This window comes from Myotis yumanensis, unplaced genomic scaffold (genome assembly GCF_028538775.1).
Source record: "Myotis yumanensis isolate MYYU_CA2020_CCGP unplaced genomic scaffold, mMyoYum1.0.hap1 SCAF_5, whole genome shotgun sequence".
Taxonomy (NCBI): domain Eukaryota; kingdom Metazoa; phylum Chordata; class Mammalia; order Chiroptera; family Vespertilionidae; genus Myotis; species Myotis yumanensis.
In genome coordinates, this window is record NW_027223756.1 from 27,507,274 (window position 1) to 27,518,794 (window position 11,521).

The following is an 11,521-nucleotide window of genomic DNA, read 5'->3' on the forward strand; positions in this document are numbered from 1 at the left end:
TTCATCAGTTTATAATGGTCTTTATTATCCATAAATGAGTGAGATCATGTGGTATTTTTCTTTCATTGACTGGCTTATTTCACTTAGCATAATGCTCTCCAGTTCCATCCATGCTGTTGCAGAAACTAATCTAATTAAGGGAAGGAGAAGATACTCAAACTCCCCTTAGGACCGACTACCAAAATTAAGGTGGGGGGCGGGGAGGTAGGGGAGAGGGGCCATTTCAGGTAGAGGAAATAGAGTACAGAGGGTCTCCGGGCCAGAGAGGATGATGCCTTATAGGAACTGAACAAGTTACCCGTGGCAAACAGATCACGAGAATCCACCATTTCTCCCAAAAGTCCTTGTCTCCCTCATGTCCATCTTACCCATCCTTCAAGGTCAGGCTCAAGTTTCATCTCAGAAGCTTCCCAGTAGTTTCTGGAACCAAGTGACTTCTTCTATCTCAAAATGATACCTTTTATCTGCTATCCCATTCTCTAAATTATCAACTATCTCATTCTCTGAATTACTATAATTAATATTATATAACTAGAGGCCTGTTGCACGAAAAGATTCGTGCAATAGGCCTTCTCTTCCCCTGGCTGCCGGCACCGGTTTTCCTCCGACACCCGGCAGCGAAGGCGCCTCCAAGCCTCTCGCGGCTCCGGCGGCTGGAGCCGGCCTCAGTCTTCGCTCCGCCGCTTTGAGCCTACATATGCAAATTAACCGCCATCTTTTTTGGCGGTTAATTTGCATATCTTGCTGATTAGCCAATGGGAGGCGTAGCGAAGGTATGGTCAATTTCAATCTTTGTCTATTATTAGATAGGATACTATAATATAATCTCATTGATTAGTCACTCAACAGGAATTTCGTGAGTACTTAATCTGTGCATAAAATTGTGCAGGGTACTATTAAGTAAGGGAAAGAAGAAAAAAAGAGAGAGAAAAAGAAAAGAAAAAAAGGAAGGGAGGAAAAGGCAGAAAGACAACAAACAAAGCAGCAGCCCACGGGTACTTAGTAAACTTATAACCAGGAAGGCCTGTGGCGCATCCTTGTGCATTCCATAACATTTAAACATGTAACCTGGCACTTCATAAATGCCACTTAAATTACAAATGAAAAATCTTTGGTGAATGGTAGCTTGACATTTTGAAAACCAAGATACAAATTGTGGGAGAAATATACATTGTACTCTAGACATATTCTAACACAAGCACAAAAATAACATTTTTACAATCATGAAAAAAGAACAGAGGATTTTTTAAAATACTTTTTTCTTCTTGATTAAAAATGTGTACTTTCACAAGGAGAAAACCTGATAAACATACAGAGAAGAAAATAAAAATCACAATGATCCCATCTTTCAGATATCCTTCTAGCCTTTAGGGGGAATAAAAATAATCTATAACCTTTTTACTCACTATATGGTGGAATTTTCCTTCATCATTAACTATTCTTTGGTACTATCACTGAATTAGAAAGTCAGTCCATTTTTTTTTTTTTAAAAAAAGAGTTTATTTCTCAGAAATAACTAAAGCATTAGCTAGGGAAAGCTAAATAATAATTTAAGCAACCTAATGCTGCTCCTAAACATGCATGACTGAGAACTGACTGTGAGCACACTTTAAAATACTGTATATCTGAAAATGCAATTCAGCAACATAAGGACAAGAGTTGAAAACAATCTCCTATCAACCTCCTTCAACCATGTATAAGATCTCTGAGGCTGCAGATAACTCTATCATCCTTCTTATGCTGTTTCTATAGTAATATAAGCAGGTTTTCAAAACTTCTGAAAATGCAACTACTAAAAGCAACGAATAAGAATACTAGAAATCAAAGAGCCAGATTCTTTTTAAAAAGTTAAACTTTTAAAATTAACATTTCCTTGCTTTTAAAAGATTGACTTTATTGTGAACTAAAATTGCTCTAAAAATAATTTATTTGAACATATTAAAATTTATTAATTTTTCTGATTTATAAAAGCATTATTAAATTTTTGCCATGATACACAATGTTTGTTTGAGGCTGACCAGAAGGCTAAGACAAACAGAATGTTTTTACTACTGCAAAATTACAAAACAGTATTCTGTATTTTTATCAGTGACTCATTCTTTTAAAATGTACTATTAAGAAGATATTTTCTGTATCTTTAAATCATGCATAACTTCTTTCTTTTGGCATAAACTCACCTATCTGCTTTTAAAAATAATTATGTATTACAAAAGAAATTTCCTAAATCATCAATAGTAGTGTCTCTCTGCCACCAGTTTCTACACACACACCACACTTTAAAGCTGCAAATAGTCAAAATTATCTAGTCCAACTACCTCATTTTACATAAGAAAATGAAGGCTAGAAGGAGGTTAAAGTTCTTGCCCACAGTCACACAACCACTTACTTCATAACAGAGACTGGACTATTGGTGATTAAATGTTTTAATAAAGTCCTTTTATGTTCTCCCAAATCAGCCTCTACTTAGGGCCCCAGGTGAACCTTCTAGATACTGAAGTCTACATTACAAGCTTCAAAACTGCTTACTAATACAAAGCTATATGAAAAGTTTGGATGCTGTAACATAAAGCTCCTAAAATGAAAGCTTGAGAATACTAAGGAAACTATATACCTGACTCCCTAATCTACAGAATTTCATCTAAATGTAATGAGGACAAAGTAAATTAAAAATAATTGAATAACAAAGTAAATAGTAAAATAAGCATTGAATCCTATAGAAAAAGGATTATGGTGGGTAAAAGGACTTAGATTTTACTTGTAATTCATTCAATTTTTATAGGATTGTATCCATTGTTAAGCAAACCTTAATATTTAAGATAAATCTGGGCAATACATATGGGTGTTATTTTATACTGTTCTTGAAATTTTCTGTAAACTTGAAATTATTTCCATTCAAGTTTTCAAAAAGGAATATTTAATAGAAAAATTGGAAAATAAAAAAGGGCTCACGTCAACCATTTTTCTTAAAAAGTATTGTTTAAAATGCAAGGAAAAAAATGATGCTATGCATTTGTCAAAACCTATAGAACTTTACAGCACAAAGAATGAACTTGAATGTATGCAAAATTTTTAAAAACACCATTTAAGTTGGTGGTAGTTTCCAGTATGGTTTGCAGAATGTGACAAAACAATTAAAATGCATTATAAATGTATGATACAACCCCATGGAAGAACATGGGGGAAAGTAAGTACCTAAATCACTTTGGAAATGAGTAGTCTGTATGACTAAAGGCAAAAGAATCTGTAACTATTACACCCTGTCCTCTGGCTGATAAAACTATTTCCCATAGGGGTGTGGGGTTAACAATTCTGACACTGCTACACATGTATATTAGAATTAAAGAATTAGGTAAGTGGATAGTGGATTGTGGAAGCAGGATTTCTCACTGTTGGACTGGGAGTTTATAGGAAAGGGAGGGGAGGGGACTAGAGAGATTTATGTAGTAACAGATTAGAGTCAGCTAGTTTAATATAGATGGTTACATATAGAAAAATTTTAAAGATACATATACACACATATATTTCTTTACTCTGTCAGCTTAGAAGGCCTACAAGCAATGATACCCTAGTAGCAGTGAGCTCAGACCTTGGTTTCTAATAAATGCAACCAGGGCTCCTTGAGAAATGGCTGATTCTAGGAGGCACAGGAAATATACATGATGAGCCTCCTGCCAAAAAGTGAGGAAGTGCTTTAAAACAACAACAATGATGGAGCTTTGTCAAAGAGACACAGGTGCCAACTGAAAGAGTTCCCAATGGCCAAAGCTGGAACAGTTTGAGCAAGAAAATAAAGTAGTATTGTATTGTAACCCAAAGGATAAAATAAATGAGTCCATACTGATATCATACTATATAATAAAAGGCTAATATGCAAATCGACTGAAGGGCAGAATGACTGGTTGCTATGACGCGCACTGACAACCAGGGGGCAGGTGCTCAATGCAGGAGCTGCCCTCTGGTGGTCAGTGTGCTCCCACAGCGGGGGCGCCGCTCAGCCAGAAGCCCTGAGCCGGGCTCACGGCTGGCAAGCACAGCGGCGGTGGCAGGAGCCTCTTCTGCCTCCACAGCAGCACTAAGGATGTCTGACTGTCGTGGGGAGCAGGCCTAAGCCGTCAGTCAGACATCCCCCAAGGGCTCCTGGACTGCCAGAGGGCGCAGGCTGGGCTGAGGGACCCACCCAAGTGCACAAATTTCGTGCACTGGGCCTCTAGTTGGAAAAATAAATGGAGGAGACAAATGTCCCATGCAGAAAATTTCCAAATAATTTACACAGATACTCTGCACTCAATGAGGTAGCAGAGTATAACTCCCCAATCCTTAAGGGTGGGTTGTGCATAGTGGGTTGGACTTTCTTCCAAACTGTACAGCATGAAAAGGTGGGGGGAGGGAGACTAATTTCACAGTAGAGAAACCTGACAAACACTACTTCAATCAAGTGATCAAGGTCAAATCAACAATGATAAGTCATGTTGATGTATGCATTCTTGATATAATGTGACGAAAACGACACTTTGCTTATATGGTCTTCCCCCAAAATCCATAACCCCAATCTAATCATAAGAAAAGCATCAGACAAATCCCAATTGAGGGACACTCAATCAATACATGGCCAATACTCCTATAAACTGTCATCAAAAACAAGGAAATTTTGAGAAACTATCACAGCCAAGAGGAACCTAAAGAGACATGATAATCAAATGTAATGTGGTAACCTGTGCGGGATCCTGAACAGGAAAAGGAGGTTAGATAAACCAAACATCTAAATAAATCATGGACTTTAGTTAATAACTAGAGGTGCACAAATTCCCGATCGGGATGGAGTAGGCCAACCGGGGGTAGGGGCCACAGGCGGTTGGCCGGCCGGCCCCACCCTGCTGGAGTCCAACCCCAGCAGGTCCAGGGGTCCCCAAAGGTGTGGACGGAGTCCGCGAAGAAGGAATGACACGAAGACAGCCTTCAGTTGATCAGCAGCCTAGTCAGGACCTCTAGCCAGGATCTGTCTTTATTCTCCTGTTACATCTTGACTGGAATCGAACCTGGGACCCTTGAGTCCGCAGGCTGACGCTCTATCCACTGAGCCACACTGGTTATGGCTGACTTAACATCTTTAAAGGCTTCTCCTGTCCATGCAGAAGCAAGGATAACATGAGATTAGCTATCAGTACCAACATGCACAGAGCAAAGTTGTCCAAAAGATGGGATATGCGTATTACCCATCTGTTATAATTCACAGGGTCTAAGCCCTCTCGGGTTAACTCCAGTGGCAGGGCTAGGCTAATGGCCAGGACAATGGCCCCAGTCATGCACAACGCCTCCAGCAGCACCATGTTGGGCACTATATGCTGGGGTCCAACACCAGCAGGTCCAGGGGTTCCCAAAGGTGCGGACAGAGTCGGCGAAGAAGGGATGACACGGAGGCAGCAGCGTTCAGTTGATCAGCAGCTTCGCCAGGTTCTGTCACTAGGATCTCCAGCCAAGTTCTGGTTAGGATCTGATCAGGATCTGATGAGGATCTGATGTTTATTGTCTTGTTACATCTATATTTTTACCAGCCAATTTTAATCCTGTCAATTTCTATTACAAAGGTTAGGGCATTTCTTATCTCCATTCCAGGGAGTAAAGATTATGTAGCTTAACTACCCGTCTGGTACTTAATTAAGGGGTTGTATCCCCTCCCTAACCTCAGGGAAATATCCCCACCTGGGGAAACAACCTTTCTCAGAGAGGTGACCTTGGTTAAAACACATGGCGCTAAGGAGAGCAAACATATTAAGAACAGTATGCTATATATGCCAGGTCCCTTGAAACATATGCGGTGCAGATGTTTCTTTCCTGCAGCGACTGTGTCAAGCAGCAAGGATGGACCGGCTTCCGGCACCACCCCACCCCCTGGTCGAACTCCTGGTCGAGGGGACAATTTGCATATTAGCCTTTTATTATATAGGATAATACATCAATATTGGTTCATTAATTGTCTCAAATGTACCATATGAATGTAAAATGTTAACAGAAGAAACTGGGGTCTGGGCATATATGAAAACTGTATTATCTTCTCAATGTTTCTGAAATTCTAAAAATGTTACAAGAAGTACAGCTCAACCCTGGCTGATGTGGCTCAGAGCAGAGTGTCAGTCTGCCGACCGAAGGGCCCCAAGTTCGATTCCAGTCAAGGGCACATGCCTGGGCTGTGGGCTCGATCGCCAGGAGGGGCCATGCATCAGGCAGGCGATCAATGATTCTCTCACATCATTGATGTTTCTGTCTTTCTCTCTCCTCCCTTCCTCTCTGAAATCAATAAAAACATACTAAAAAAAAAAACAAACAAAAACACGCCCTAGCTGGCTTGGCTCGGTGCACAGAGCGTCAGCCTGCGGACTGAAGGGTCCCAGGTTTGATTCCAGCCAAGGGCACATGGCTGGGCTCGATCCCCAGTAGGGGGCGTGCAAGAGACAGCCGATCAATGATTCTCATCATTGATGTTTCTATCTCTCTCTTCCTCTCCAAAATCAATAAAATATATTTTTTTTAAAAAGGAAAGCTTATTTTTTTAAAAATGTAAATACATTTTTAAAGCAAATGAAAAATAAGAAAAAAGCCTGAAGAATGCACACCAAACTTGAGGTAAGGGAAATCAAGTTATCCTTTACAAAGTTACTGTGGGACTCTGATATATGAAGAATGTATGTGTGTACTACTGTACTACAAGAAATGTTTAAATACCACAGTCAAGCACTGAATAAATTAAACAGAATCCACTTCCTAGCCCCTTGTGCTGTAATTCTATTCATAAACTATCCTACCTCCAGAAAGACCTCCAAATCCCATTCTAGCCTCTGATTCCTAATATTACTGTAATACATGAACTTAAAAAGAAAAGCTGTCAAAGGTTATACTAAGTTGCTGGGGGGTGGTATATACACAAATATGCATGTGAAAGGAACTTCTTTAATCAGTAAGGAAATATTCCACTAGAAACATTCTTAAAGTCTATCAGTATTTAGAGCTAGTATTTAGAATTTTTAACATAAATTGTGCTATTTGGAAAGTCAGGTTAATTTAACAACAGGATGTACTACACTCGCTTGGTGCACAGCTGCCCTGGCTGGTTGCTCAGTGGTTAGAGCGTCATTCCCTCAGACCAAAGTGTCACAGGTTGGATTCCCAGTCAAGAGTCCAGGTTGCAGTTTCCCCAGCCCTGGTGGGGGCGCGTGTAGGAGGCAATCAATCGATGTACTAGTATCTCTCACATGGATGTTTCTCTTCTCCCTCCTTCTCACCCTCCCTCCCTGCCAGCCTCACTCCCTTCCCCTTCTTCCTCCCTTCTACTCTCTAGAAATCAACTGAAAAAAATATCCTCTCTGGTGAGGATTTAAATAAATAAATAAATAAGGTGGTGCACTGCTATGGAAAACAGTATAGCAGGCTCTCAAAAATTAATATCATATGAACCAGCAATTCCACTTCTGAGTATATATCCAAAAGACTTTAAAGCAGGCACTCAAGAGATAACTGTATGCCCATATTCACAGCAGCATTGTTTACAATGATCAAAAGGTGAAAAGCCCCCCAGTGTCCATCTGTGGAAGAATGGATAAACAAAATATGACATATACATACAACAGAATATCATTCAGCCTTAAAACAGAAGGAAATTCTGATATAGGTGACAATATGGATCAACCTTGAGAACATTATGCTAAATGAAATAAGCAGTCACAAAAGGACAAATACTTATACATGAGGTACTCTGAGTAATAAATTCATAGACAGAAAATAGAATGATGGCTGTCAGGGGTTGGAGAAAGAAATGGGGAGTTAATATTTAATGTGTATGGAGTTTCAGTTGGGAAAGATGAAAAAGTTCTGGAAATGGATGGTGGTTATGGTTGCCCAACAATGTGAATGTATTTAATGCTACTAAACAGACTATACCCTTAAAAATGGTTAAAATTGTAAATTTTATATCTCAAAGTATTTTAGAAAGCATTTGGCAAAATTCATGATATAGGCAAAGCTCTATTCCAGTGAGGCAAAGAGGGCTTGGAATGGATGAACAGGAATAAATGCAATACTTAACAGGTTATCTCAACAATTGTCCTACCCTTGACCTTTCTCAAACAGTGCTTCAGAATGTTTGGACACACAATCTCAGTTTTAAAATGCAAAAAAAAGGCAGAGAGGGATAAAGCTGCTAGGAAGCTATGAGCCCAGTCTTTCTGGATAGTCTGTCATGATGCTAAATTCACGTTGTGCATATACTGCATGACCAATAAAAAGACCTTTAAAGGCAAAATTGTGTTTGCATTTATGAAATAATCACATGGTTTTCATTACATTTACTTCAATAGAAGACAAGCTCAATTTGATTAAAGAGATCAAACAGAAGTCAGAATGGCCTTTTGTAGCAACCAAAGAGTATCATGCTCATATCAAGTTGCCTGGATAATTCACCAACATTCTATAATTCAGAAGTCTTTTAAATATGCATATTCTCTGACCAAACATTTCCACATCTAGAAACTTATACCAAGGAAATAGATGAAGATGCACGTAAAAGAAAGTTCAATGAATGAAAAATTTAAACATCCTTAGTGACCAACAATGAGCAACTGGTTAAATTATGGTGCAGCCATACAATTACATGCTATACACACATAAAAATGTGAACTCATCTTATTATATAGCTATATTGCGTGCCTTTGCATGCATGTGCATGTATACATGTACATGAATATACATGCAAATTTGCTAATGCACATGTGTCTTTGAACATGATACACACATGTACATATGGGTATATAAACATATACATGTGTACATTTGTACAAAGTGTGTGTAAAGTATAATCAGTAAAATTGCACTTGTGTGTACCAAGTTGTGCCTGTATATGTATGTATGGGTGCATATGCCTATATTTGGACCATGAGCCTGTGTTTTAAGAAGGTGAGTGTGTGTTTATCCTTGTAATCACTACTTAGAAGCTGTGACCTTGAGCAAGTTACTGAGCCTCTTGGAGTCTTCATTGTCATCTATACCAGCGGTCGCCAACATTTTGGACCTCACGGACCACCAGTGGTCTGCCGACCACCGGCTGGCAACCACTGATACATTACCAAACCCTGCCTCATAGGGTTTTGTGAGGATTTAAGTGAAAAAATGGATGTAAAGCAGTTAGTGCAGTGATTGAAGCATAGTAAATGCTCATAGTAAATCAATATTAGCTTTCTTTATCTGTACACATATACACTGATCTATACACTTGTATTTGCATAGCTATAAATCCAGAGATACACATCAAAATATTAACTTTGGTTATCTATGGGTGATAGGTTTTTGTTGTGGGTTGGTTGTTTTTCTTGGCTTTCATATTTTCCAATTTTTCTAAGGAGATCATTTCTCTTTTTCACTCTCTTTTGAAGCTTATTTCTTCAAAATAATGATGGGCTCTCCCTAACATACCTCAATTTTGTGTATTTAAAGCTATTAAATACTACACCAAGGAATGCATAATTTTTATACCCCACCAATTTTTTTGTATTCTAGCAGTATGCGAGCACTACCTAATAGCTCAAGAAGATGGCAGTACAAAGAAAAGCCACAGCATTTTGCTCGCTTGCCTTATCCAAGGCAAGATGAAAAGAATGAATTAGATCGGGGGGGGGGGGGGGGGGGCGGTGTACAGGTGATTTGCAAACATCTTGGTGACAGTTAAGTGATGCCTGCCATTGGTATTTTATTTGCGGAGAGGAACCCAGAGCCTTGCCCAAGGTCATACAAAAAAGCATGTGCCAGACCCCAGGCTGTGAGGGATGGAAGGACCAGACTGCTTTGCCACAATTTGGGCGTGTTTATGAAACCAAGCAGCTAAATTCTCAACCAGTCATTTCAGGAGTCCGGCTGCAGGAAGGAGGAAATTACAACACCGGGCAGATGACAGCAAAACAGAAGTCAGCAACTGGCCACACCAGGGTCACTTCGAAGGTAATTAATCGTCTTGGTTTTCCTTTATTTCGAAAATACTGACAGAACAGTTCATTTCGTCGAAGCACGACCGACATTTTACGCAAATTATACGGAAAGCATTCGAAACACGACCAAACGCAAGCAGTTACTTGCTGTCCCGATCACCACCAGTGACCACCCGGCTGGATTCCCGGTGGCGACGAGTTAAATCCCTCTAAACCCCTCGCCTCCCCGGATTTCTGGGAGAAACCTGGCCACAGAGAGGGGTGCCTGAAACAAACAGCTCTCCCCCGGGGCCTCAACTCACAAATCACACCCTAGATAATAGCCCAATCACCCCCGTACATGCCCTCCCGGCTACGCTATTCCACCTCCGGAAACGTCATTGCAGTGGTTCTCAACCTCCTGGCCCTTTAAATACAGTTCCTCTTGTTGTGACCCAACCATAAAATTATTTTCGTTGCTACTTCATAACTGTAATGTTGCTACTGTTAGGAATCGTCATGTAAATATCTGATATGCAGGATGGTCTTAGGCGACCCCTGTGAAAGGGTCGTTCGACCGCCAAAGGGGTCGCGACCCACAGGTTGAGAACCGCATTAACACACACCCGGGCACACGCCCCGCAGCCTTCCCCGCAGCTCGACATTTTGGGATACCATCCGAGTTCACCAGCGTCTTTTCCAGATTTACTGAAAAATGCAGGCTCGCGTCTCGCCTCGGTTTTTGCTTGGTTTTTTGTTTGTTTGCTTTTTACTGGTGTCTCAAAGCGGAGGCGTGGGGGATGGGTTCCGCCACGGACCCGGCTCCGAAACCCTGATAATCGCCCCGCACGGGGGGCGGGGGCGGCGGCGGCGACATTAATCTCTCTCCGCCTCGTTTCCTTCCATTTCACGCCTGCTCTCCCCTCCCCATGACATCGAACCCGCGGTGGGAAAGGGAACCCCAAGGCCTCCAGGTCCCGGGCTCCGGGCGGGGGCAGGTTCCGACTCGGGGACCCGCCCGCCGAGGGAAGCGCCGGGAAGGCGCGGGCAGGGCTTCTCCCACCGCCCGGGCCCCGCCCGAGGTCGCGGAGGGTCCGGCCGGCCCAGCCCGGCCCGCGGCGGCCTCGACTCCGAGCGCGGGCCCGCCCGCCCGGCCGCCCAGGCCCAGCGCGGCCTGCCAAGCCGCGGCGTCCAGTTGGCCACGGGCCGGGCTGGAGAGGCCTGGCGCGGCCGGCAGCGAGGCCGGGGGCCCCGAGGGGGTGGGGGTGACGCCGCGCCGCTCACCTGCTGGTACCCAACGCCGCAGGTCGGCTCCACGGCGGCCAGGGCCGCCAACGCCAACGCCATGGCGAGCGGCGCAGGGACGAGCGCGGGCGGGCGAGCGGAGGGACGCGGGCGCGGCGGCCGGGAGCGCCGGGAGGCCGGGGGGTCGCGCCTCGGGTGGGTCTCGATGGCCTCCGCCGCTGCCAAGCGAGCCGCTCTCCTCGGGCTGCGCGCGCCGCCGCGGAGGCTCCGACTCGGCCCGGGAGGAGGCGGGACCAGCACGACGCCGCCGCCCCGCCCCGCCCCGCCCC

At 42.8% G+C, this 11,521-nt stretch overlaps 1 protein-coding gene across 2 annotated transcripts in view; it reads right to left on the reverse strand.

Annotated features, from left to right (window-relative positions):
* Positions 1–11,455, reverse strand: part of NDFIP1 (Nedd4 family interacting protein 1) — a 47,289-nt gene extending 35,834 nt beyond the window's left edge. The window contains exon 1 of one of the 2 annotated variants that reach the window (XM_070414718.1): positions 11,232–11,455. In XM_070414718.1, the coding sequence (XP_070270819.1) occupies positions 11,232–11,294 (63 nt within the window). In that variant the 5' untranslated portion in view covers positions 11,295–11,455. The remainder of the gene's footprint in view (positions 1–11,231) is intronic. The other variant, XM_070414717.1, reaches the window with a different exon arrangement.
* Between the last annotated feature and the right edge of the window lie 66 nt (positions 11,456–11,521).